Below are 26,407 nucleotides of genomic sequence, written 5' to 3'. Positions count from 1 at the left end.
ACAAAAAATTTTCTGCTGCATCGAAGGTTCCCAAGAGCACAGTGGCCTCCATAATTCTTAAATGGAAGAAGCTTGGAACAACCAGGACTCTTCCTAGAGCTGGCCGCCCGGCCAAACTGAGCAATCGGGGGAGAACGGCCTTGGTAAGAGAGGTGACCAAGAACCCCATGGTCACTCTGGCTGAGCTCCAGAGATCCTGTGTGGAGATGGGAGAAACCTCCAGAAGGACAACCATCACTGCAACACTCCACCGATCTGGGCTTTATGGCAGAGTGGCCAGACGGAAGCCTCTCCTCAGTGAAAGACACATGAAAGCCTGCTTGGAGTTTGCAAAAAAGCACCTAAAGAACTCTCAGAATGTGAGAAACATGATTCTGTGGTCTGATGAAACCAAGAATGAACTGTTTGGCTTCCGTCTTGTTTCTTGAATTCACAGAATCTTGTTTCTCACAGCCTGAGAGTTCTTTAGGTGCTTTTTTGCAAACTCCAAGCAAAACTTTCTAAAATCCTGTTTTCTCTTTGTCATTATGGGGTATCGAGTGCAGATTGATGAGGGAAAAAATGAATTTAAACGATTTCAGCAAAAGGCTGCAACATAACAAAATGTGAAAAAAGTGAAGGGGTCTGAATACTTTCTGAATGCACTGTATATCTATCTATCTATCTATCTCTATCTATATATATATATATATATATATATATATATATATATATATATATATATATATATATATATATGTATATATATATATATATATATAAATACAGTCACATGAAAAAGTAAGTACACCCCATTTAAAGTTTTGACTTTTTCAACATATTTCAACATACAGCTATTTGATCTTCATTTCAACAATATTGAAAGATAAAGGTGATATAATATAACAAATATCATGAAACATTTACATTTTGTAGTCCATTGTACAATTTAAATAAACATAAATGCAAATTTCGCGTGTGGAAAAAGTAAGTACACCCCTACATTTATCACGACTTCAAATACCTAAAATCAGAATCAGGTGCACCAGCTCAGGTGCAAATGATTAGGACATCGTTAGAGAGGATCTTGGAGGAACCTGTTTTATTTAAACCTCAGACATTTAGCTTGGTTTGCTCTTTGTTGTTGAAGTGTGTGGCGTTACCATGCCTAGATCAAAAGAGCTCTCTGAGGCCTTTAGAAAGAAGGTTATAGATGCCTAAGAGTCTGGGAAGGGATTTAAAAAGACCTCGAAACAATTTGAAATCAATCATTCGACTGTCCGGAAGATCATCTACAAATGGAGAAGATTCCAAACAACTGCCAACTTGTTCAGGCCAGGCCGCCCCTGGAAGTTCAGCCCGAGAGCAGACCGCAAGATGCTGAAATAAGTCTCTAAGAACCCCCAGAATGTCATCACGGGACCTACAGGTAGCTCTTGCCACTGTTGATGTCAAAGTGCACGATTAGAAATTAGATTAGAGTCTACAATTAGAAAGAGGGTGCACGAATTTGATCAACATGGGAGGTGTGCCAGGAGGAAACCTTTGCTGTCCAGAAAGATCATCAGGGCAAGACTAAAGTTTGCCAATGAACACCTAGGCAAAGACCAGCACTTCTGAAACAATGTGCTCTGGACAGAAGAGTCAAAGGTAGAGCTATTTGGCCACAGTACCAGAAGACATGTTTGGCAAAAACCAAAGACAGCATTTGACCACAAGAACCTGATACCAACTGTAAAGCATGGTGGTGGAAATATTATGGTTTGAGGCAGCTTTGCTGCATCAGGGCCTGGGCAGATCACCATCATAGAATCCACGATGAATTCTTCATTGCACCCGAGGGTTCTTGAGGATAATGTGCGGCCATCTGTCGGAGTGTTGAAGCTCAACCAAAGGTGGACCTTGCAACATGACAATGACCCTAAACATACCAGTAAATCCACCAAGGAATGGCTGAAAAGAAAGAAATGGAGGGTTCTGGAATGGCCAAGTCAAAGCCCGGATCTAAATCCAATTGAGATGTTGTGGGGGGATTTGAAACGAGCTGTGCATGCAAGAAACCCCTCAAACATCGCACAGCTGAAATAATTCTGCATGGAGGAGTGGGCAAAAATTTCTCCCAGCTGATGTCAGAGGCTGGTAGACAGTTATAACAAACGCTTACTTGAGGTTGTTTCTGCCAAAGGGGGCAATACCACCTATTCGAGCGAAGGGTGTACTTACTTTTTCCACATGCAAAATTTGCATTTGTTTATAGAATTTATACAATGGACTACAAAATGTAAACGTTTCATGATATTTATTATATTATATCACCTTTACCTATCAATATTGTTGAAATGAAGATCAAATAGCTGTATGTTGAAAAGGTCAAAACTTTACATGGGGTGTACTTACCTTTTCACGTGAGTGAGTGTGTGTGTGTGTGTGTGTGTGTGTGTGTGTGTGTGTGTGTGTGTGTGTGTGTGTGTGTGTGTGTGTGTGTGTGTGTGTGTGTGTGTGTGTGTGTGTGTGTGTGTGTGTGTGTGTGTGTGTGTGTGTGTGTGTGTGTGTGTGTGTGTGTGTGTGTGTGTGTGTGTGTGTGTGTGTGTGTGTGTGTGTGTGTGTGTGTGTGTGTGTGAGATATATATATATAGTTGCGGATCTCGAGCCTGTCGACGTACTGAGGGGGGATGAAGCCCTTCTCCCCCTCGAGCTTCGAGTCCACGAGGCCGCTACCCACTTTACTCTTGTGGGGGCGGATTGCTGAGCAATTCCAGCCGCCAAACCCGCAGCGAGCGCGTGGAAGGGTTTCCGGTCACGACCTGAGTACCTTCGATACACGTGCCGCTGCGAGGACGGGGGCTGGACCTCACACGAGTCACGCTGGTCTGATACGCCCGGGCGGTTTGCTTGTCGCGTAACTCATGCCGTAAATTACTATGAACCCGATCGAGCGGTTTTATCTCGTGCAATGCGAGGCCAATGGTGAAAAGATGTAAACGGCCAAGTTGGAAACAACACAGGTTTATTAACAAATGTACAATGGTGAGAGAAAACAGACAAAGAAGAGAAACTTAACCGTTCATACTTACGCTTCCCAGACAAGGGCCCTCTGACTCACTCGGGGAAAGGGAGGAAGAAGAGGACGCGCTCAAAGCGCGGCCGCTTAGTGCAGTTCGCCCCGAACGGCTCGTTGGGCGTCTCCCCTCGAGGATGTTCACGGCAGGGACGTCGGGCTTCAGTCGTGCACGTACGGGAATCCACACAGCGCTCCCGAAGTCAGCGAGGCAAAAGCGCACGTGCAGGGAGTTCGTTGGAGTACAGGGCCAACGAGAGAGATCGTCCTGCGAGTTCCTGAATCTCGAGAGAGCGAGGGCAAGAGAAAGACCAGTGCCAGGGAGAACAGGGGCAGCAGAAAGCGGGGGCAGAGCACTTCGAGCTTCCAGCTTCGAGCTTGCTCGGGGGTCCGGGGCGGGTCTTATATCCCCCCGAAGCCCCCACTAGAATGTTCCAAGGGCCTCCACTGGCCGCCGGGGGGTCACGTGTCGTGATAGCCCCCCATCAGTTACTCCCCTTAGTCCTCATTGGCCACCGTTGCTGGCCACTCCCATTCGCTGCCGTTGTTGGCCACTCCCCTTTAGCTCCCATTGGCTGTTTGCTGCTTACCAGCCACGCCCTCCGGCTCCTCCCTCAGGCCTCCTCGACTTGTCCTAGGCCCAGCACATGGCATTCCAGGCCCAATGAGGCCTACCCTTACTTACCTGCCTAAACGCATACTAACACTGGGAAGGAGACTATACTTCACATTTAATAAGAAATAACTGGCTAAAGCGAGGCTACATGTTGTGGTGCAACTAACTAAAGGGGGGGTTGCCTTTATTTACAAAACCACAACAATATATATATATATATATATATATATATATATATATATATATATATATATATATGTATATATATATATATGTATGTATATATATATATGTATGTATATATATATGTATATATATATATATATGTATATATATATATATATATGTATATATATATATATGTATATATATATATGTATATATATATATGTATATGTATATATATATATGTATATATATATATGTATATATATATATGTATATATATATATGTATATATATATATGTATATATATATATATGTATATATATATATATATATGTATATATATATATGTATATGTATATATATATATGTATATATATATATGTATATATATATATGTATATATATATATATATGTATATATATATATGTATATATATATATGTATATATGTATATATATATATGTATATATATATATATATATATATATATATATATATATATATATATATATAAAATCTACATAACAGAGTTGCATGGTAAGCTCCGATAGCAGCACCAGGATAAATCGGGGACAGATGGCAGCCTCATATGGCACAGAAAGACGTTGTCTATCCAAAGCATTAAAAAGAGGGAGGGCGGGGGTTGGGGGGGGGGTGGAGGGATAAAGGTTTACGCACTGAAAAACAATGAAGCTTCATGTCATTGCCACAAACTGACATCAGCTGCTTGGCATATATTAAGCTTCACAATGAGATGGAAGGACGTAAGCCAAATAGGCAAAACAGCAATACATTTTGCCATTTCAAAATGCCTAACTTTTAAAATAACTTTAAAAATAACTTTCAAATTTTAAAATGCCAGGGATCAACTTTTTCTACATATGGAATGTTGGGACCTGAACACCCAAAGCATGCCATACGAAGTGGCTTTTAATGCTGCACGGAGCAAAATGACTCCAAACAGAATGTAATGGAACATGCTACTCTACAGGATGGAATCAGTTTTAGCAGAAGATATTGATAGACTGGTGAAAAACACAGCTCAAGATGCCCAAAATAACAGGTAACACTGTAAGCATTGGGGTGAGTGCAGAGGGGGAGAACGCAGGGGTGCACATACAAATAAACCTGCAGGATGCACACTGACCACTGCACTGCACTTGTGAATCCAGTCTAGAAAGATTAGCACAGCATGTTGACAATAGTTTAACAGTGACATTGGTGCGATCCACGGTGCCCTCGGTGCGACCCATGGTGTTCTTGGCGTTGTGGTGCCATCCATGTTTCTATGTACCTCATGCACTTTTTCTAACCGAATACAGTGTTTTGTTGAAGCAAATGTAACCACCTGACAATAATAGTGCATCTGAGGATTTATTGGGGGGGGCGGGGGGGGAGTTGAGGAAATCCTTAGGAGCTGTTTCTATGCCAGGCAAGCACATTAGGGATAGGAAGAACAGACGTCTGAAAGCAAGAACACATAATTTTAAATGACAATTGCTATATGTTGCATGGGGCACATGTGCTTGCGGAAGAAGGAGGAATAAAATGATTCTTGTGTAAAATTCATTTGATTTTAGTCACCATTTTATTGTAAATGTGTTAATGTATGCAGTAAAAGTTTGGAAACATTCCGAGAATAGTGAAATAGTGAAATTATAAAAGTGAAATACGAGTGCAAAACAACAAGCAGAATATTCTGGATGTAATGAAAGAGTAACAATTGCGGAAGTATTGTCGCTGTCGCTGGCATCGTGGTGCAATAACTGTCGACAATAAGCGTCATTTACAATTACGTGTTCCCCATGCAACATATAACAAATGTGTACAGTCGTGGCCAAAAATATTGGCACCTTTGCACTTTTTCAAATAATGCACCATTTCTTCCAGAAAATTATTGAACTGCCTTTAGAGGCCATTTTTCCAAGCGGAGCGGGGGTTGGCCTTTTTTGGGGCACCGTGGTCCCCTTTTTGAAGCAATGTTTTACTGTCGGATGTCCTTCCTGCCGCCAGCCCTGTTAGTCGCCTCTTGCGACACACAGGGAATTACCAGTGAACTGTGTAGTGAAATCGTATTCGTATTAATGCTGAACCCAGGTGATGCTCGTTGCTCGCTGACACCGCTAGGGGCGCGGCTATAAGACCCGCTGCGGCTGGTGCTCAGGAGACTTCTCCTGTGACATGTTACACCTAGTAGACTCGCTAACGGTACGCCTGCATAGAATATTAAGCTTGCTTGCATTGAATGTTATGGATTGACCTATGTGATGCCAAACCTTATTCCTATTGCATTTCCTGTATTTACAGAATGATGTCAAAGGTCTTAATGGAATTAAACCAACAGATGGACTAAAGTTGTGGACTCGATTGGTTTTCCACAACACTTAATTCCATTAAAGATCTACGGACATGGCTGACAACAAGACGCTGTTGGTCACACAATTCTGCGCCGACCCGCAAGCCTCGGATGGTGGATTGCAACTGAAGCACTGGCTGAAAACGTTGGCGAACCATTTCGCTGAGCCTGAGACCGAGCCGACGGCTGCCGCGAAGCTAGCAACGCTGCACTCCAAAGTCGACTACAAGGTGTACAACAGTATTGCACAATGTGCGACGTACGACCTCGCTATTACGGAGCTCAAACGATTGGACATAAAGGAAAAGAGCCCGGTGTATGCTCGGCATTTGCTATTATCACGACGCCAGCAACCCAACGAGCCGATGGATCACTATGCCCAGGAGCTCCGGCAACTCCTGCTGGACAGCACCCGGGAGCCACGGACTCACGAGCAGGCTCAGGATGACCTTCTCCTAGACGCTTTCGTCGCCGGAGTCTCCTCTCAGGACCTAAGGCTCAAACTCCTGGAGAAGACCGACCTGACCTTCACGGCGGCACTCGAGCAAGGAAAGGTACACACTGAAGCGCGGTTGCAGTCGAACGCCTATGATCGCATGCGCCTCCTGGCGGGAACCTCGCTACACGCACGGCCGGAGAGTGCTACCGCCGAGGGAGCGGAACTGCTCGCGGAACTCCAGGATGCTCCGGAGGAGGATCCGGTCCTGATGGCTGCCACTACGACCAGACCCAAGGCCTTACGCGGAGCCACATGCTACTTCTGTGGGGGACAACGACATCTCCGGACAGTGTGTCCGGCTCGGGACGCCATATGCCATTTGTGCTCGCAAAAGGGGCACTACGCAAAAGTGTGCCGGAAAACCGCACGCGGCCCTTGAATGGGCTCATTGCAGAGCCTACGAGCCGAGCTCGGAACACGGCGCCTTACCCGGCTTTGATGGACAGGGTCCCTCCTCGCGGGCCCCTGGTCGCTCAATCGACCTTGGCGAGAGACACCGAACAGCCACAACAGTCTCATCCTCAATCGGGCACGGCACATGCGTCCTTGACCAGACTCCGGGCCACGCGAGGGGCTTTGGAGCCTCGCCAAGCCCCAGTGGTACGTTCTCGTCGTGTCTCTCAAGAGCGTACAGCGTCCACTGGCGGCGACACGAGTTCGGTACCAACTACGGTGGCCCACACTCGTCAAACGGCGATTTCGAATACTACGGAGGCTCATACTCGTCAAACGGCGATTTCGAATACTACGGCGGCCCATACTCATCAAACGGCGATTTCGAATACTACGGAGGCCCATACTCATCAAACGGCGATTTTGAATCGCAAAGCAACGGAATGCATCGGAAAGCTCTCTGATGGCTTTAACGGATTCCCCATGAACAACGAATACTCCGGCAACGACCGCAAAACTGCAGATTGCATGGGAACACACCCTGACAACTTATACGAGACTCCACGGGCACCCTCTGACGCCCGGAAAACTGCCGCTGGCATAGCATCCACCCGCGAGGCGAGGCCGACCCACTCGGGAGGTTCGGTCCCACTCCCAGCAGGCTCGTCCGGCCTGGCTCAAGCCCTTATTCCCCTCATGGTCGAGGGCCATTGTGTGCGTGCCTTGGTGGATACAGGGTCTACGGATAGTTTTATCGACCAGCGACTAGTGCACAGGCATGGTTGGCAGGTCTTGAGGTCTACGAGACGGATCTTCATGGCTTCCCAGGGACTTCGACTCAGCACGAAGGGGGAATGCCGATTGAAACTCGTGATAAAGGGACGGGTTTTCCCAGATGTACACCTTATGGTCTTACCTGCTTTATGTGCTGATATTCTGTTAGGACACGATTTTCTTAGGCGACATGGACGTCTGGAAATGGAGTTTGGTGGGCCTGACACGCTTGTTGTGGGGGCTGACGCGCTTGCTGTGTGTGCCCTAGCGAAAATGGAAATCCAGCCGCTTTCGCTGTTCCCCAATCTAACCTCCGACTGTACCCCTGTAGCGGTAAAATCACGGCGCTACTCTCGAGCAGACATGCAATTCATTGCGGACGAAACGGCTCAGCTCTTGAAAGACGGTATCATAGAACCTAGCCGGTCGCCGTGGTGAGCCCAGGTCTTGGTGGTGCGAAGTGATGCACACCGCAGACGCATGGTAATCGACTATTCCCAAACGATTAACCGCTTTACACAGATGGATGCCTACCCCCTTCCGGGGATGGACGCGCTGGTGCGACAGGTGGCCCAGTACTCGGTCTACAGCACTCTCGATCTCCGTAGTGCGTACCATCAGATCCCCATATCTAGGGCAGATCGTATATATATCCGCATTTGAGTCGGGGCAGCGGTTGTACCAGTTTACTCGATTGCCTTTTGGGGTGACGAACGGGGTCGCCTGTTTCCAGAGGGCCATGGATGACCTCATTGCAAGGGAGAACTTAACCGATGTTTTCGTCTACCTAGACAATCTTACGGTTTGTGGGTATGACCAAGGGCACCATGATGCTAATCTGAAGCGCTTCCTCGAGGTCGCGCAAAGGTATCACTTAACCATGAACGAGGCTAAGTGTCAATACTCTCTACGCAAGATAGATCTTCTGAGGTACACCGTGACCCATGGCTCTGTCGCTCCGGATAAGGAGCGTCTGCGACCTTTGCTTGACATGGCCCCTCCCAGCGATCGGGCATCCCTGAAGCACGCCATCGGGCTATTCGCCCATTACTCAAAATGGGTCCAAAATTTCTCCGCGAATCTTCGCCCCCTTGTGGCCTGCGACACATTCCCTCTGCGTCCGGCCGCATTGGCGGCCTTTGGAGGCCTTAAGGCCGACATCGCCAGTGCCGCTGTGGCGACGATCGACGAGAGCGGATCTTTCGTCCTCGAAAGTGATGCCTCGGATCAGGCCATCGCGGCGACCCTCTCCCAAGGAGGGCGTCCGGTGGCTTTCTTTTCACGGACTCTTACCTCCGCTGAGCGGAGAAATTCGTCTGTCGAAAAGGAAGCGTATGCGATCGTCGAGTCTATTCGGCGATGGCGCCCGTACTTACTCGGGCGATGTTTCCAAATCATCACGGACCAGCAAAGTGTTGCGTTCATGTACGACACATTACACGCCCAGCGCATTAAGAATGAGAAAATCACTCGCTGGCGTATAGAGCTTGCCGACTTCTGCTACACTATCAAATACCGCCCGGGGAAGGATAACCAGGCCGCCGACGCCTTATCGAGACCGGTTACGTGCACGGGTATCGCCACTTTGGAGGGCCTACGCGCGCTGCATGCCACTGCGGGGCATCCAGGCGTAACGCGTTTCGCTCATTTTGTGCGGCGCGGCAATCTACCATACTCGAATGACGATATCCGCCGTATCTGTCGCGACTGCGCTATGTGCGCGGAAATCAAACCGCATTTCTATAACCCTCCCATGGGGACTCTGGTTAGGGCTACGAGGCCGTGGGAACGCTTGGCGATGGATTTCAAGGGCCCATTGCCGGTGTCGAGTAACTCTCGCTATCTGCTCACTATCGTCGATGAGTACTCGCGATTTCCCTTCGCTTATACGTGCGTGGACATGACTGCTGCCACGGTAATGCGATGCTTACAGAATTTGTTCTCTATGTTCGGGTACCCGGCCTATGTGCATACTGATCGGGGTGCGGTCTTCTTGTCTCAGGAAGTGCGAGGCTATCTGCTCCAAAATAACATCGCTTCTAGTTACACCACGCCGTACAGACCCCAGGCAAATGGGCAGATCGAACGCTTCAACGGGATTATATGGAGGGCCGTCATGCTCAACCTCCGGACCCTCGGCCGGGGCCTCAATAAATGGGCTTGGTCGCTACCTGCGGCGTTGAACTCGATCAGGGCTCTACTGTGTACGGCCACCAACCAGACTCCCCACGAGAGACTTTTCCACCACCCAAGGAGCACGGGGTGTATACGGTCTTTACCCAGTTGGCTCGCTGAGCCCGGGCCAGCCTACCTCAAACGGGCGGTTCGCACGAGCAAGTACGACCCCTTAGTGCACAAAGTGCAGATACTCCAGGCTAATCCTGAGCATGCTCGTGTGATGACGGCTGATGGACGTGAGACCACTGTCTCCGTACGTCATCTTGCCCCATGTGGGGTCGCCGACCCTTGTAGGGAATCGGACGAACCGATCGAACCAATCTATGAGACTATGGACTCTTCCGACGCTTCCGTCGCTGAAAGTCTGCCGACCCTCCCTTCGCCACATCTACCCGTGCCCGAAGGCTTGGCGGTACCCCCTTCGTCACCTGACTCCGGTAGCTCCTCCGACGCCGGGGTCTCTGGGATACGTGATGCCGTACCCGGGCAATTTCGGACGCGTGCTGGCAGAGAAATTCGCCGCCTGGACCGGTACGGTTGGGTCGACTGATACCATATTCCATACCCTGTTAATGCTGACGCTCGCTCGATTCTAGCCGTTCTGCAGTGTAATTCTAACGGTGGGGAGAATGTAGTGAAATCGTATTCGTATTAATGCTGAACTCAGGTGATGCTCGTTGCTCGCTGACACCGCTAGGGGCGCGGCTATAAGACTCGCTGCGGCCGGTGCTCAGGGGACTTCTCCTGTGACATGTTACACCTAGTAGACTCGCTAACGGTACGCCTGCATAGAATATTTAGCTTGCTTGCATTGAATGTTATGGATTGACCTATGTGATGCCAAACCGTATTCCTATTGCATTTCCTGTATCTATCTATAATTCCAGTAATCTCTGTGTGTATGTTTGTATGTTTGTATGTTTGTATGTTTGTATGTTTGTATGTTTGTATGTTTGTCTGTGACCGCTGTTTCTCGACAACCACGGGTCCGATATACTTGAAACTTGCCAGGTATATTGCTGGGGACCTGAGGATGTGCCTTTTCAAGGTTTCATATTAATCGGACAAGTAGTTACCGAGCTATGGCGATTTCTTTACCAAACTCCGCAAGCCGTTCGCTTTGGACCAAACCATTTCATGTAAATAGAGGGGGGGGATTGTCACCGTACTCGCAAGCCGTTCGCTTTGGACCAAACCATTTCATGTAAATAGAGGGGGGGGATTGTCACCGTACTCGCAAGCCGTTCGCTTTGGACCAAACCATTTCATGTAAATAGAGGGGGGGGATATAATTTTAGATATATATATATAGTACGGGCATGCCCTAGTTTACAGAATGATGTCAAAGGTCTTAATGGAATTAAACCAACAGATGGACTAAAGTTGTGGACTCGATTGGTTTTCCACAACAAACTGGTACACAATTTGCTGCGTCAACCTCGAGGGGGAGATGACAGGCTGCGTCAACCCCCCTGGTGTTAATTCAGCAATCGACCGGGATTCAAACGCAGGATCCTAGGATCCGAAGCCGGCACCCGAACCGCTAAGCCAACACCAGGCTCTTTCCAGAAAATTGTTGAATAAAAAAAATATTTTGGCATCCACATATGTATTTCTTTGGTTTGCAGTGGAACAAAACAAAAAAAGCAGAAAAAATTACTAAATATTAACTTATTCCAAACAGAAATCCTAAAATGGCCCGGACAATATTATTAGCACCTTTTAGAAGTTGTTCGAAATAATTAGATTTCAAGCAGGTGATTCTCCTTTACTTTGGAATTGAACTCACCTGTGGTGAGTTGCAGGTGCCTGCAAAATAAAAATCACTCATTCAACCAATTTGAAAAGAGAAAAGGAGCGATTCTGCTGTTTTGTGTCACTGTGTGGAGCACAATGAGCATGGAGAAAAGAAAGAAAAGCAGAGAATTGTCTAAGGAGGTCACACACAAGATTGTAGCCAAGCATGGACAATCTCAAGGCTACAAGTCCATCTCCAGAGACTTTGATGTTCCTGTGTCCACCGTACACAATGTTATCGGGAAGTTTAAGGCCCATGGCACTGTAGCCAACCTCCCTGGACGTAGCCGCAAGAGAAGTTTGATCGAAGATTGCAGCGAAGCATTGTTCAAATGGTGGAGAAAGCACCTCGATCAACTGCCAAACAGATTCAAGCTGACTCTCAGACACAAGGGACCACAGTTTCAACTCGCACCATCCATCGCCAAAATGAAAGGGGGTTCTATGGTAGGAAACCCAGGAGGATCCCACTGCTGAGATAGAGACATAAGAAAGCCTGACTGGAGTTTGCCAAAATTTGCAAACCTGACTGGAGAATGTCCTGTGGACAGATGAGACCAAATTAGAGCTTTTTTTGTAAAGCGAATCATCTCTATGTTTACAGAAAACAAAATGAAGCCTTTAAATAAAAGAACACCTTCCCTACAGTCAAACATGGAGGAGGTTCAGTGATGTTTTGGGGTTGCTGTACTGCCTCTGGCACTGGGTACCTTGAATGTGTGCATCTCATCATTAAATCAGGAGCTTACAAAGGCATTTTGGAGTGCAATGTTTAACCCGGTGTCAGAAAGCTGGGTCTCCGTCGAAGGTCATGGGTCTTGCAGCAGGACAATGACCCCAAACAGACTTCAAAAAGCACCCAGGAATGGTTCAAGACAAAACGCTGGACTGTTCTGAAGTGGCCAGGAATGAGTCCAGATCTAAATCCCATTGAACACCTGTGGGGAGATTTGAAAACAGCAGTTGGGAGAAGGCACCCTGCAAATCTGGGAGAACTGGAGCAGTTTGCACAAGAAGAGTGGGCCAAACTGCCAGTAGAGAGGTGTAGGAAGCTCATTCATGGCTATATGAAGCGCTTGACTGCAGTTATTTTGTCCAGAGGCTGTGCTACCAAATATTAAATCTAGGGTGTCAATAATGTTGTCAATGCCATTTCTTTTTATTTTCTGATTTAAAATGATATATTAAGTTCGAACAACCCAAACAATGAATCATGACCTTTCTTACAATGTATAATACCTGGGTAACTTATGGAAGCTTGCTTCTAATTGGTGAAGCAAAATCCGATTGGGGCGGGGGGTGGGGGGGGGGGGGGTTCCCTTAACTTTAAGGGAGGATTTAAGGAAAAACTTAAGGATATTCATATGTGCAACCATCCTCAACTTAAGGATGTCCGAAAGGAAAAAGTTAAGGAAATACTGAAGTGAATCCTCAAATCTGTCCCTTTAAGGGGAACCCAGAAGCTTAGACCACCTTGACACTAATAGATCCCTTGATACTCCACAAAATAGATGTGTGTCTTCTTCTGATTTACGATTTATAAAGTCGGTAATTTTGCAATTAAAAGCCGAAATCTTCATCTTCTTCACTATAGCAGTGACGTCACCAGGTGAAAGCTACAGCCAATTTCGTATTGTCTACAGATAACATTAACAAATAATTTAACTCAAACGTCGAATAATTTTAGAATTTCTACAAATATGCCTCATCGATGCGTCCTTGGTCGTTGTACTAATACAAACCGAGATGGGTTCATGCTACACCACACAAACCCACAAGGTTTTCGTGGCCAAGAGATCCAAGGGTTGCCACAAATTGAACAAGGTTTGTTCGAAATACTCAAGTGTGGATGGGGCCTACAAAATGATCGCTTTTGTGCTCAAAACATTTTGCAGAGAACTCTTACGAAACAACACAGATGGCTAGATCTTGTGGTTATTCGCCACGATTGAGAGAGGATGCCATTCCCCCAATTAAGCGGAAGAAACAGCGGTCCCACGAATCTGTAACACCTTCTCTTCCAAGCTACCAGATTATGGACACGGGTGATTTTAGTGGTGAATCGAACACCTGTGTTGTTCTGCTGGCGACCAAAATCACCTGACTAGATGTGCTGCCTAACATCACCGCCACATTGCCCAACACATCTGAAGAACTCAAAAACCTAGAAACCATGGTCGCGGACACCATCACGTCAACTCCGATATCCCATAAACTACCACCCAAGAAAGATTCAAATTCAGTACGATCGGCATTCAGGAAAAAAGAGAGAATGAGGGTTAGTATATCTGAAATGTCTGTGGCGCGCGTGCGTGTGTGTGTGTGTGTGTGTGTGTGTGTGTGTGTGTGTGTGTGTGTGTGTGTGTGTGTGTGTGTGTGTGTGTGTGTGTTGATTATGTTAGTGTGCAGACATAGAGTCACGTGAAAAAGTAAGTACACCCCATGTAAAGTTTTGACTTTTTCAACATATTTAAACATACAGCTATTTGATCTTCATTCATTCATTCATTCATTCAAAGGTGAAATAATATAACAAATATCATGAAACATTTACATTTTGAAGTCCATTGTATAATTTAAATACACATAAATGCAAATTTCGCATGTGGAAAAAGTAAGTACACCCCTACATTTATCACTACTTCAAATGCCTAAAATTAGAATCAGGTGCACCAGCTCAGGTGCAAATGATTAGAACATCGTCAGAGAGGATCTTGGAGGAACCTGTCTTATTTAAACCTCAGACATTTAGTTTGGTTTGCTCTTTGTTGTTGAAGTGTGCGGCGTCACCATGCCTAGATCAAAAGAGCTCTCTGAGGCCTTCAGAAAGAAGGTTATAGATGCCTATGAGTCTGGGAAGGGATTTATAAAGATCTCCAAACAATTCGAAATCAATCATTCGACTGTCCGGAAGATCATCTACAAGTGGAGAAGATTCCAAACAACTGCCAACTTGTTCAGGCCAGGCCGCCCCAGCAAGTTCAGCCCGAGAGCAGACTGCAAGATGCTAAAAGAAGTCTCGAAGAACCCCAGAATGTCATCACGGGACCTACAGATAGCTCTTGCCACTGTTGATGTCAAAGTGCATGAGTCTACCATTAGAAAAAAAACAAGTACAAAAAGTTTTAATTAAAACAAAAGCCACGTCGATGTTACACAATGCCTAGATGCAGCTGTGCCTATAACGTCGATGTTATAGGCACAGGACATTCCTATTGATTCGATTACTTCATGTTATTTTTGTGCAAAGTGAAAATATATCTCGGCAATTTCCCGTGTGTGGCGACGAATTTTTCATATATCTCGGCATTTTCCCGTCTGTTATTTCAGGCGGTGTATGACTGACCATGCCGGGATTTAAAAAAATATATATCTCGGCAATTTCCCGTGTGTGGCGACACGTGAACGAAGCTATGCTCCTCTCTCCACATTATTGTGACGAAGTATAAATTAAATATTTCATCGTGACGATTGTCATCAAATGGACGAATTTTTAATATATCTCGGCATTTTCCCGTCTGTTATTTCAGGCGGTGTATGACTGACCATGCCATGATTGTAAAAAAATATATCTCAATGGACTTGAAGTTACAGGCCTTTGAGAATTCATTTCATTCTATAAAGGGCAACTTTCATCGGATTTTCTTCCCGTTTTTTTTCAACCGAGTCTAAAACTATGTTAGCGACTGTGAAAAATGAAATGATATATCGAATTTGATTTGAAAGAAAACTGTGTGAGAGAGGAAGACACCACGGGCCTACAAAACAGGCCTCAAAGCTATGCGAGTTAATAAAATGGTGGATATTTGTTTATATGAAGCCTCTCCCACAATGGGTGGAGCTATGGTTCCCAGAATGGGTGGAGCTTTGAGGTTTTGTCTTCTCTGCAAGAACAAGAAGAAGAAGAAGAAGAAGAAGAAGACGAAGAAGAACAAGAACAACAGCAGAGGGCACTCTATGACCAGCGTCTTGCGACGCGACTAAAAAATATATATATATACATTAGAAAGAGGCTGCACAAATTTGATCTACATGGGAGGTATGCCAGGAGGAAACCTTTGCTGTCCAGAAAGAACATCAGGGCAAGACTAAAGTTTGCCAATGAACACCTAGGCAAAGACAAGCACTTCTGGAACAATGTGCTCTGGACAGATGAGTCAAAGGTAGAGCTATTTGGCCACCGTACCAGAAGACATGTTTGGCGAAAAGAAAAGACAGCATTTGACCACAAGAACCTGATACCAACTGTAAAGCATGTTGGTGGAAATATTGTGGTTTGGGGCAGCTTTGCTGCATCAGGGCCTGGGCAGCTCACCATCATAGAATCCACTATGAATTCTTCATTGTACCAGAGGGTGCTTGAGGATAATGTGAGGCCATCTGTCGGAAAGTTGAAGCTCAACCGAAGGTGGACCTTGCAACATGACAATGACCCTAAACATACCAGTAAATCCACCAAGGAATGGCTGACAAGAAAGAAATGGAGGGTTCTGGAATGGCCAAGTCAAAGCCGGATGTAAACCCCATCGAGATGTTGTGGGGGGATTTGAAACGAGCTGTGCATGCAATTGTGCATGCTGTGCAACAATTTTTTGTTGAATAAATTATTGCAAAATCAATTTTTCATTGTTTCTTGTTCAATTAGATCACCTTTATCTATAGATACTTTTTAAATGAAGATCAAACATTGATATGTCCACATATGTTATAAAGATTTTAAAAACATTTCATGGGGTGTACTTACAGTTTCCACATGCGAAATTTGCATTTATGTTTATTTAAATTATACAATGGACTAAAAAATGTAAATGTTTCATGATATTTGTTATATTATATCACCTTTATCTATCAATATTGTTGAAATGAAGATCAAATAGCTGTATGTTGAAATATGTTGAAAAAGTCAAAACTTTACATGGGGTGTACTTACTTTTTCACGTGACTGTACATAGAAAACCTTGCACTGCAATATATAAAGATGATATCTCCACAGGTGATGCAGGAAATACAATCGAGCAGCATATCCACATGCAGTCACGTGAAAAAGTAAGTACACCCCATGTAAAGTTTTGACTTTTTCAACATATTTCAACATACAGCTATTTGATCTTCATTTCAACGATATTGATAGATAAAGGTGATATAATATAACAAATATCATGAAACATTTACATTTTGTAGTCCATTGTATAATTTAAATAAACAAAAATGCAAATTTCGCATGTGGAAAAAGTAAGTACACCCTTGGCTCTAATAGGTGGTATTGCCCCCTTTGGCAGAAACAACCTCAAGTAGGCGTTTCTTATAACTGTCTACCAGTCTCTGACATCGACTGGGAGAAATTTTCATCCACTCCTCCATGCAGAATTCTTTCAGCTGTGCGATGTTTGAGGGGTTTCTTGCATGCACAGCTCGTTTCAAATCCCCCCACAACATCTCGATGGGATTTAGATCCGGGCTTTGACTTGGCCATTCCAGAAACCTCCATTTATTTCTTTTCAGCCATTCATTGGTATGTTGATTGATTGGTATTGATTTACTGGTATGTTTAGGGTCATTGTCATGTTGCAAGGTCCACCTTCGGTTGAGCTTCAACTTTCCGACAGATGGCCTCACATTATCCTCAAGCACCCTCTGGTACAATGAAGAATTCATAGTGGATTCGATGATGGTGAGCTGCCCAGGCCCTGATGCAGCAAAGCTGCCCCAAACCACAATATTTCCACCACCATGCTTTACAGTTGGTATCGGGTTCTTGTGGTCAAATGATGTCTTTGGTTTTCGCCAAACATGTCTTCTGGTACTGTGGCCAAATAGCTCTACCTTTGACTCATCTGTCCAGAGCACATTGTTCCAGAAGTGCTGGTCTTTGCCTAGGTGTTCATTGGCAAACTTTAGTCTTGCCCTGATGTTCTTTCTGGACAGCAAAAGGTTTCCTCCTGGCACACCTCCCATGTAGATCAAATTTGTGCAGCCTCTTTCTAATGGTAGACTCGTGCACTTTGACATCAACAGTGGCAAGAGCTACCTGTAGGTCCCGTGATGACATTCTGGGGTTCTTAGAGACTTCTTTCAGCATCTTGCGGTCTGCTCTCGGGCTGAACTTGCTAGGGCGGCCTGGCCTGAACAAGTTGGCAGTTGTTTGGAATCTTCTCCACTTGTTGATGATCTTCCGGACAGTCGAATGATTGATTTCAAATTGTTTGGAGATCCTTTTAAATCCCTTCTCAGACTCGTAGGCATCCATAACCTTCTTTCTGAAGGCCTCAGATAGCTCTTTTGATCTCGGCATGGTGACGCCGCACACTTCAACAACAAAGAGCAAACCAAACTAAATGTCAGGTTTAAATAAGACAGGTTCCTCCAAGATCCTCTCCAACGATGTTCTAATCATTTGCACCTGAGCTGGTGCACCTGATTCTAATTTTAGGTATTTGAAGTAGTGATAAATGTAGGGTGTACTTACTTTTTCCACATGCGAAATTTGCATTTATGTTTATTTAAATTACTAGGGCATGCCCGTACGTGGGTGCCCGTTCCTTGCCAAAAAAAAAAAATAACGCTACCCGTACGCTCTACCCCGCCCGTACGCCCGTAAACAAAAAAAACAACGCTCTTCGCTTCCGCCCTTCGCTCTGACTGAATTGGGAGAAATAATGCGCATAAGAAATCGAGAAATTATTATTTTCTCCGGAAGAAATCGAATTACGAACCGTAATGGCGCACGCGCTCGGCTCGGCTCGCTCTCACATCGGCCACGCCTACGCAATAACGCGTTCTGTGATTGGCTGCCGGAAGTGCAGTCTTCACTGTCCGGAAGGTCGCAAATCGCAGTTACGATGAATCGCAAATTAGTTTTAATTAGTTTTAAAACATAGTTTAACGGCAACATAGTTTGCCAACGTGAAATAAATGAATACGCTCTCAAATGTGCCGTCCGAGGCAGAGTCTGTTTGGCACGTTCGGCACACGTGATAGCTCGCTGCTCTCTGATTGGTTGAATCGTTTTTTGGACATAGCTCGGTAACTACTTGTCCGATTAATTTCAAACCTTGAAAAGGCACATCCTCGGGTCCCCAGCAATATACCTGGCAAGTTTCAAGTATATCGGACCCGTGGTTGTCGAGAAACAGCGGTCACAGACAAACAAACAAACACACACACAGACACACAGACACACAGACACACACACACACACACACACACACACACACACACACACACACACACACACACACACACACACACACACACACACACACACACACAGAGATTACTGGAATTATAGATAGATACAATGGACTACAAAATGTAAATTTTTCATGATATTTGTTATATTATATCACCTTTATCTATCAATATTGTTGAAATGAAGATCAAATAGCTGTATGTTGAAATATGTTGAAAAAGTCAAAACTTTACATGGTGTGTACTTACTTTTTCACGTGACTGTACCCCGTTTCTCACATTGGAGGTTTGACTTTTACACACATTCCTCCAAAAGTGTTTTCTATCACTAATCTTGTCTCCAATAGCTTCTTCACACTCCCACTGATCCGTTTCAACATACTGAGAACCTTCAGAGTTGCTCATGATGGAGGAATCGGTATCAGAATCCGAGCTCGGAATACACCGTTTCTCTATAGAAGTCGCCATTTGGAACAAGGTGAGATCATGATGTGACGTCACTGGTGAAATCTAAAATAGACATTCTCGGGCTATTTTCAACACTTTGTGATCGGCAAAAAAAAAAAAAACCCTTCAAATTCGTCAGTGATTAATGATTTTCAATGGTTCTCAGGGTAAAAAATTGCGTTTGAATTCTCCTTTAAGGATGGTTTGTGCAACCGGGCCAAGGTCCTTGGACAAAAGGATGCCATTCGGCCCATCATGCATGTGCTTTATCCCCACACCCATGAATGTAATCATTATCCTTGGTACGAACCGACTCCTCACCGAATCTAACTGGGGATGTGGGATGAGGCAGGTAAGGCAACAGTGAGGCAAGTGCACAGGGACATCACCTGAGTGTTAATTATTTATTTTGCGTTTACTTTTGAGCATGAAGATGGTTGTAGGGTGACGAATGAACAAACACTGACAGCACATTCACCTTTTGGCGAGACTATCTCACAGACGTCACAATCATGCAACATTTACACAATCCCTGATGCATACCCAAGATACCTACCAGTCCTGCCAATGTCCATGTACCCCTCTATCCCCAATGGTTTGAGGTACCCACATACTGTTTGTGCTATTACTACTACATCAGCAATATTGTCAATTTTCACATCTCACGTTTCCTTTTGTGCTGGAGTGAAACGTCAAGACAAAAATATAAGAATGGCTTGATGGATCAAATGGCTCTTTTATCTGAATTTTGTTTGTGCAGCAATCGCTTGTGTTACGTGGTCCATGTAACACTTGTCAATAAGCCATGAGTTGCCTGTCAGTCAATGAACCGACAATGATGGGATCAAAGTTTCACATAAAAAGGTTCTCTCTGGTTATTCAGTTCCGACAAGTCGTGTCCGACTTCTGGTGACATTAATGATCAGATTTCTCCAAACAACCTTATCATGCACCGCTTTCCAACACTTTGGCAGAGAAAGCTTCATTGCAGCCCTTACCCCATCCATCAAATACATACATGGTCTGCCACTTCCTCTTCTTCCCTCAACCATACTCAGCATGGCTGACTTCTCCAGACTTTTGTTTTCTGGACGTATGATGTGTCCAACCAAAGTATGACAGTTTCTAATTATATGTACATCCTCGTAAAAAAAATTTAAGCACCGATTTGTTTGTTCCTCCTACATTCCATGGAATGGTTAATATCTGTCTACAACACAACAATTCAAGACTGTCAATCTTCTTCCTTTCTTCCCTTTTCACTGTCCATGACACGCATCCATACATCGCACCCAGCCTCCTCTTGGCTTGCATTTTTTTTTTTTTGTATACAACATCGAGGCTCGTGTAAGAGCTAACATCAATCACAAAAAAACAATCGGACAAAAAAAACATACAATAAAGGCAGCCGGAGACAATATGGGGAGAGAGAGCGAAGCACACAAGTGCAACAGCAGAGAACAGGGACATCGGAAGATCTGTGGGAGGGAGAGGGCTTGGGGGGAGGAGGCATGGGAAGGGGGTGGGAGAGGTATAAAACACATGGACACTGCTAGGACTTCCAGGAAAGCAGTCGGTATTTCAAAAAAAGTGGATCTGGGGTGAATTAACAGGGGTAGAAGAAATCAAGGTTTTGGATGGGGGAAGATAAGAGATGGTGGTGAACAGCTATTTTAAAGACCTGGAGGGAGGAGTGGGATTGAAGAGAGTGAGCGAGTTTGTTCCAGAGGCGGGAGTAAAGAGGAATGAAGGAGTGAAGGTGAGCAGAGAGTCTTGATTTTGGCAATTTCACCAGAAGGCGGTTGCTGGCAGATCTTGTGTGACCTGTGGGAATATTTGGGGGACAGAGCACAGACAGAGCTGGGGGAGCTAGGCCGGATAGGAGTCGGTAGAAGACAGAAAGACCACCTGCCTTCCTGCAGTGAGTGAGTGAAAGGCCCTCGGAGTTAGCTTCATCACAGGAGATTCCAATGATTCTGAAAGCTTTGGTTTCAACAGCGTGAAGGCGAGCTAGGTGTGAGGCAGGAGCACCAGCCCAGAGGGGAGAACAGTATTCCATTGAGCTGCGGATGAAAGCCTTGTATGTGATGAGGAGCTCTGGTGTGCCAAGGAAGGACTTCGCACGATGGAGGATGCCCAGGCGGCAACTGGTTTTGGAGGCCAGCTTGGAAATGTGGTTTCCCCAGGAAAGATCATGGCAGATAGTGAGACCCAAAAGCTTGTGACAGAACTTCTTGGAGAGGATTGTTGAGAAGGTAGATAGGAGGGTTGCCCACTCATGCCCAGTCAGTCTTTTCTGAGAGACATCATGAGAGTGTGAGATTTGTCAGAATTGAAAGACATGTTCCACTTGTTTGCCCAGTCTGTGATTTTGTCCAGGTCTGTAGAGAGTGAGGAGGCTGCAGACTGCCGATCTGAGGGATGAGGAATGGAGCGGCAGAGTGTGGAGTCATCAGCAAAGAGATAGAGAGGATTTTCAAGAGAGTCAGAGAGATCATTGATGAAGACCAGAAAAAGCACAGGGCCCAGAACACTGCCTTGGGGAACTCCAGCCTGAACACGAAGAGGAGATGAGAGAAACCCATTCAAGGCCACACGTTGACTACGACCAGAGAGGAATTCCGCAAGCCATGTGTGGAGATTTCCATGGATACCATAGGAGGAAGGTTTGGTGAGCAGAGCGGGGTGCCAGACCGTATCGAAGGCATGTTATATGTCAAGGGAGACAGCTCTAATTTCCTGTTTGACATTGAGGACCTCCATCCATTATTGAGACAGCAGAAGCAGCATTGATGGAAAGAAAACGTTCTACAATACAACTGCTACTCCTTCAACATCCCCTGTACTCGAGGAGGGGGTCTTAAGTCAACGGACATGGACTCGAGGGGAGATTAAAGGTTTCCTCTGGATTACTTCGTGTCTTGTGAAGAGAAGAGTGTACACACGATGGCTCTATCATGACTCGTTAGCATGACTCATTACCATGACTCGTGTACCCAGTCATGAGACTTACATCACCTTAAATCAGGGCAGATAACATCAAAATACATTTGCTTGAGTATAATGATTACCAAACATCAACAACAACCACCACCGACGGTTAAACAGAATGAAAACTAGAACGGCACCAAGTGGAGAGCATACCTCCACCTGGTTGGCCATATCACTCAATGGTGAAGAATCACTTAAAAAATTCTACTAGCTGGATCCGGATCCGGATCTTCACCAAAATTGAATAGATTCTTCCTCGTCACAGACACAACCTGTCCACCAAGTTTCGTCCAAATACGTCCATAACTTTTTGGGATATCCTGCTATGTATCGTTTTTTGCCCCATCTCCCAATGCAATGGTGAAGAATCACTTAGAAAATTAAATAATTCTCATATCCGAATCCATATTCAGATCTTCACCAAAATGGAATCGAATCGTCCTTGTCACATACGCTACATCTCTGCCAAATTTCGTCCGAATCAGTCCACAACTTTTTGAGATATCTTGTTCACAAACGGACAGACAAACAGACACAGGGGTGAAAACATAACCTCCATCCACCTTTGGTGGCGGAGGTGATAACTACAGTGCACGAGCTTTATACATCCTGTGGTATTATAATGGGAACACGTACAGTAAGTACAGTACACTCGGCACGTCTAAGGGTTTCTATGACAACATAGTCTTCGCTTTTCAAATTCCGAGTTACCACAAGGAATGAAACGTGCATCGTCAACGTTGACAATTAAAGCTTTTGTATTCCTTCAGAGGTTTGAGAAGTTTTGAGCCATCACCGATCATCGCCAAGCTCTAAGCCCGAGGTACAGTACTTATTACAGGATTCAGGACTGACTGGAAACAACTTCTGAAGGGCCCCCGTCCATCTACCACGTGATTCGCTAAATTCAAAAACAACCCCAATAACGGCCGTACCTCCCGCCCCCTTGTACCTTCCGTTAAAGTCCACGGGAAGAGTTGGGTCATCTTCGGCAGCGAGCGAATCCATTGCTGTGGCGACGCGAAAGGACCTCGAACCCTTGAGCGAACCCGAGTTAGCGCTGAAAACTGACTGAGCACAAACGGAGCGCCATGGGATGGTGTTCACTTCGCGCGCCGAGCGCTTTGCATGCCGGGAGTATCGCGAGGGTGCTTGTTGTGGAGTGGTGGGAGGAGGTTCCTCCACATTGAACGTGAATCTTCTTCTTCATAACATTGTAATTTTAATACTGTCCCTGCCAAATTTTGCTTCGCAGTTCTTTAATCGATATAATTGCGTTTTGCAATTTTTTTAAACCTTATTTGTAAATTATTTAACTAATTTTACCCTTTTAATTTGTCTATGTAACACAATGGGAATTCTTGCGGATGTTAGAAAAGTTTTCTCTTCCCACACTCCGCTACCAATACCATCCTTTCTATTTCATATCCAAATGTTGTTTTGTTATTGTAGCTCCCACGTTGAGTACCTAATACATAGATGGGTCCAAATTAACTAAAATAAAAACTGCCAACAAGCGACGGATATATTAAGCCAGCGTGAGGCGTCGAAACTTCCATCCTCGGTGTTCTGCAGATCCCTCATGCCAGATAATGTCGGGTGCTGGGATGCATATTGCACAGGCAAGACGATGGCCCAGGTGGCTGTTCCTTAATTACCTTGTGATCAAAACAGCAAAAAGAGTTGAAGACCCTCAAACTCATTGGATAATAGGCTGAGGCACAAGGCCATCTCTCTCACCAGAAGCTGGACTCATGTTTCAATATTGTCTCTTTGGACTTTTCCTTTCTGCTCCTCGCCCATCCACAACATCACTTGGATCATATATTTATTTACCTCCAGTCTCTGTGGTCAAGTGGTCAAGTTTCTCTGTGGTCAGTGGTCAAGATGAACTCTGTGGTCAAGTTTCATCGAAATAGTGAGTGTAGTTTCAGAGAAGAAAGCAAATACAGTACCTATATTTGCGGGATCAAACCTGGACCCACTTTGACCCCCGGTAGACCCACTTAAACTCTAATTCTTTGTAATGCCGTGAACAAACTTTCGTCACAACATACCTCATATTATTTTAGCCAAGTTTGGTCACAATCCCATCAGCAGTTTCAGAGAAGAAGTTGCAAGTGTTTACGGACTGACAACGCGCCATCCCATAAGTTCCCCGGAACTACGTTCCAGGTGAGCTAACAAGTTCGCCAATAACTGGTTGTGGTCGGGAAGATGCACATCCCAAATTGAGAGCACCACAAACTTGGAGAGTTGACCAGAAGGCAAAAATAATGTCCAATGTTTTGACCACTTGGTCCTGGATAAGACCATTCGGCGACTGAAACATCAAGCCTGAGTGTGAGTCTCGGCTGTTGGGCAGCTATACTCGTTGGTGGTGTCTTCATTTTTTTAGATGTTAAATAAGTTCTACAATGAAACTCTGTCACATCAAAAAGATTGGTCAACAACAACAACAACAACAACAGGCATTTTAAGGCCAACATGCATGCTAGAGCGGGGGTTAGCCTTGCGGTCCCCATGACAATCTTCTCCATTTTGCCCTATTTTCTGCATCTCTCCTTGTTAACCCCCTTGCCCGCATTTCTTCTTCCACCATCTTTAGCCAAGTCTTTCTCGGTCTTCCCCGTCCTCCACTTCCTTCTACATTCATTTCCATCACTCTTCTCAACCAGTCACTTTCATCCTTCCTCAACACATGACCAAACCATCTCAACCTGTTTCTCTTCACAGCATCCATCACAGTCCTGGTCCTGGCCTGAAAAATCTCCTGGAAAAGATTGGTCCTGGCCTGTTAATCATCTAATGCACACTTCTGGGATCCACCTCGAGCAGAGGTGCAGTCTTTGGAGCTCCTTGGGGTTAGCATTATATTCGTTGTAGAATATTAGTCTGATCATAGAGACTAGCAATGGTACCTGCCCTATGGGCGGGGCTTCAATTGGGAGGCCCAAATGAAAAGGCAAAATATCAGAAATCGAAGGCTTTTTATTTTAAACAATTTATATAAACATCTGTTGAATCATATCACACGCAAATCATGAAAATCTAAACAGTATTTGTGGAATTTCAATAAAAGCCACATCACTGTTCATATCGGTAAATATTATTCCATCGTGTTTGGAAAAACTGGAAAATTGGAAAAATTGGGGGAAAAAATGGAAAAACAATATAGCCGATTTTACTCCAGGAGGTCCCAGGATTACCCACCCAAAATTTCGTTGCGATCGGTTCAGCCGTTTTTGCGGTACCTGGGAACAGACGGACAGATGGACATTTGGTGAATTGTAGTAAGATTAGAGGAGCTTTTACACAAATAAAGTACCGGTACTGGACAAGAATATTACGAGATATCAGGGTACTTTGATATTAATTATAAGGACATGAGTGGAAAAGAAGCTCGAGTCGAAAGTCAGGCTTGGCCAGATGGTACGTGAAAGATTTCGGGCAAAAACCCTCCCTCGGCTGACCCCACAAGAAGGTGGGGGAAATTATGACCAATGAAGTAGTAGATTAGTAGAAAAGACAAACATATGGCTGATGAGATTTATTGAAGCTGTTGTCTCCACATCAGCTGGGGCCTGGGGGTTCGGATTGGAACATGAACAGGCCAATCTTTGTCCCTTTTTTCTCTCCTCGGTGGCATCACATCCCTCAATTGTTTGGACTTTAGAGGGAGGCTATTTGGAGGTGGGGTGGAGGGTAGGCTATTACCTTATTGTTGGCCGTGACATCTGCTTACATGGTGCTCACCACCTGCCTCCTTATGCTTCTCTTGTTGGCGGTTATAATGTGGATAGCCGAAGCCATCCTCGGGGCCAAGTTTGCCCTCCATTTTATTCGGATCACATTTCAAGAACCAAGTTCTAATTTTTTTTGACGTTTTAGTTCTGAGGAACGTTCTGTTCTCATATATTTATTGCAAAGGGCCAAGGCTCTTTTAAGGATCTGTGTTTCT

The 26,407-nt window shown here is 45.0% G+C and overlaps 1 protein-coding gene across 2 annotated transcripts in view; it reads right to left on the bottom strand.

Moving 5' to 3' along the window:
- Positions 1-23,579, bottom strand: part of LOC137418161 (uncharacterized) — a 183,314-nt gene extending 159,735 nt beyond the window's left edge. Inside the window, exon 1 of one of the 2 annotated variants that reach the window (XM_068104176.2) lies at positions 23,399-23,579. In XM_068104176.2, coding sequence (XP_067960277.2) covers positions 23,399-23,454 — 56 coding nt within the window. In that variant the 5' untranslated portion in view covers positions 23,455-23,579. The remainder of the gene's footprint in view (positions 1-23,398) is intronic. The other variant, XM_068104175.2, reaches the window with a different exon arrangement.
- Positions 23,580-26,407: the final 2,828 nt, after the last annotated feature.

This window comes from Myxine glutinosa, chromosome 8, assembly GCF_964187855.1.
Source record: "Myxine glutinosa chromosome 8, kmMyxGlut1.1, whole genome shotgun sequence".
Taxonomy (NCBI): Eukaryota; Metazoa; Chordata; class Myxini; order Myxiniformes; family Myxinidae; genus Myxine; species Myxine glutinosa.
Note: the sequence above shows the minus strand (reverse complement) of the source record. Positions and strands in the feature narration are given on the sequence as shown.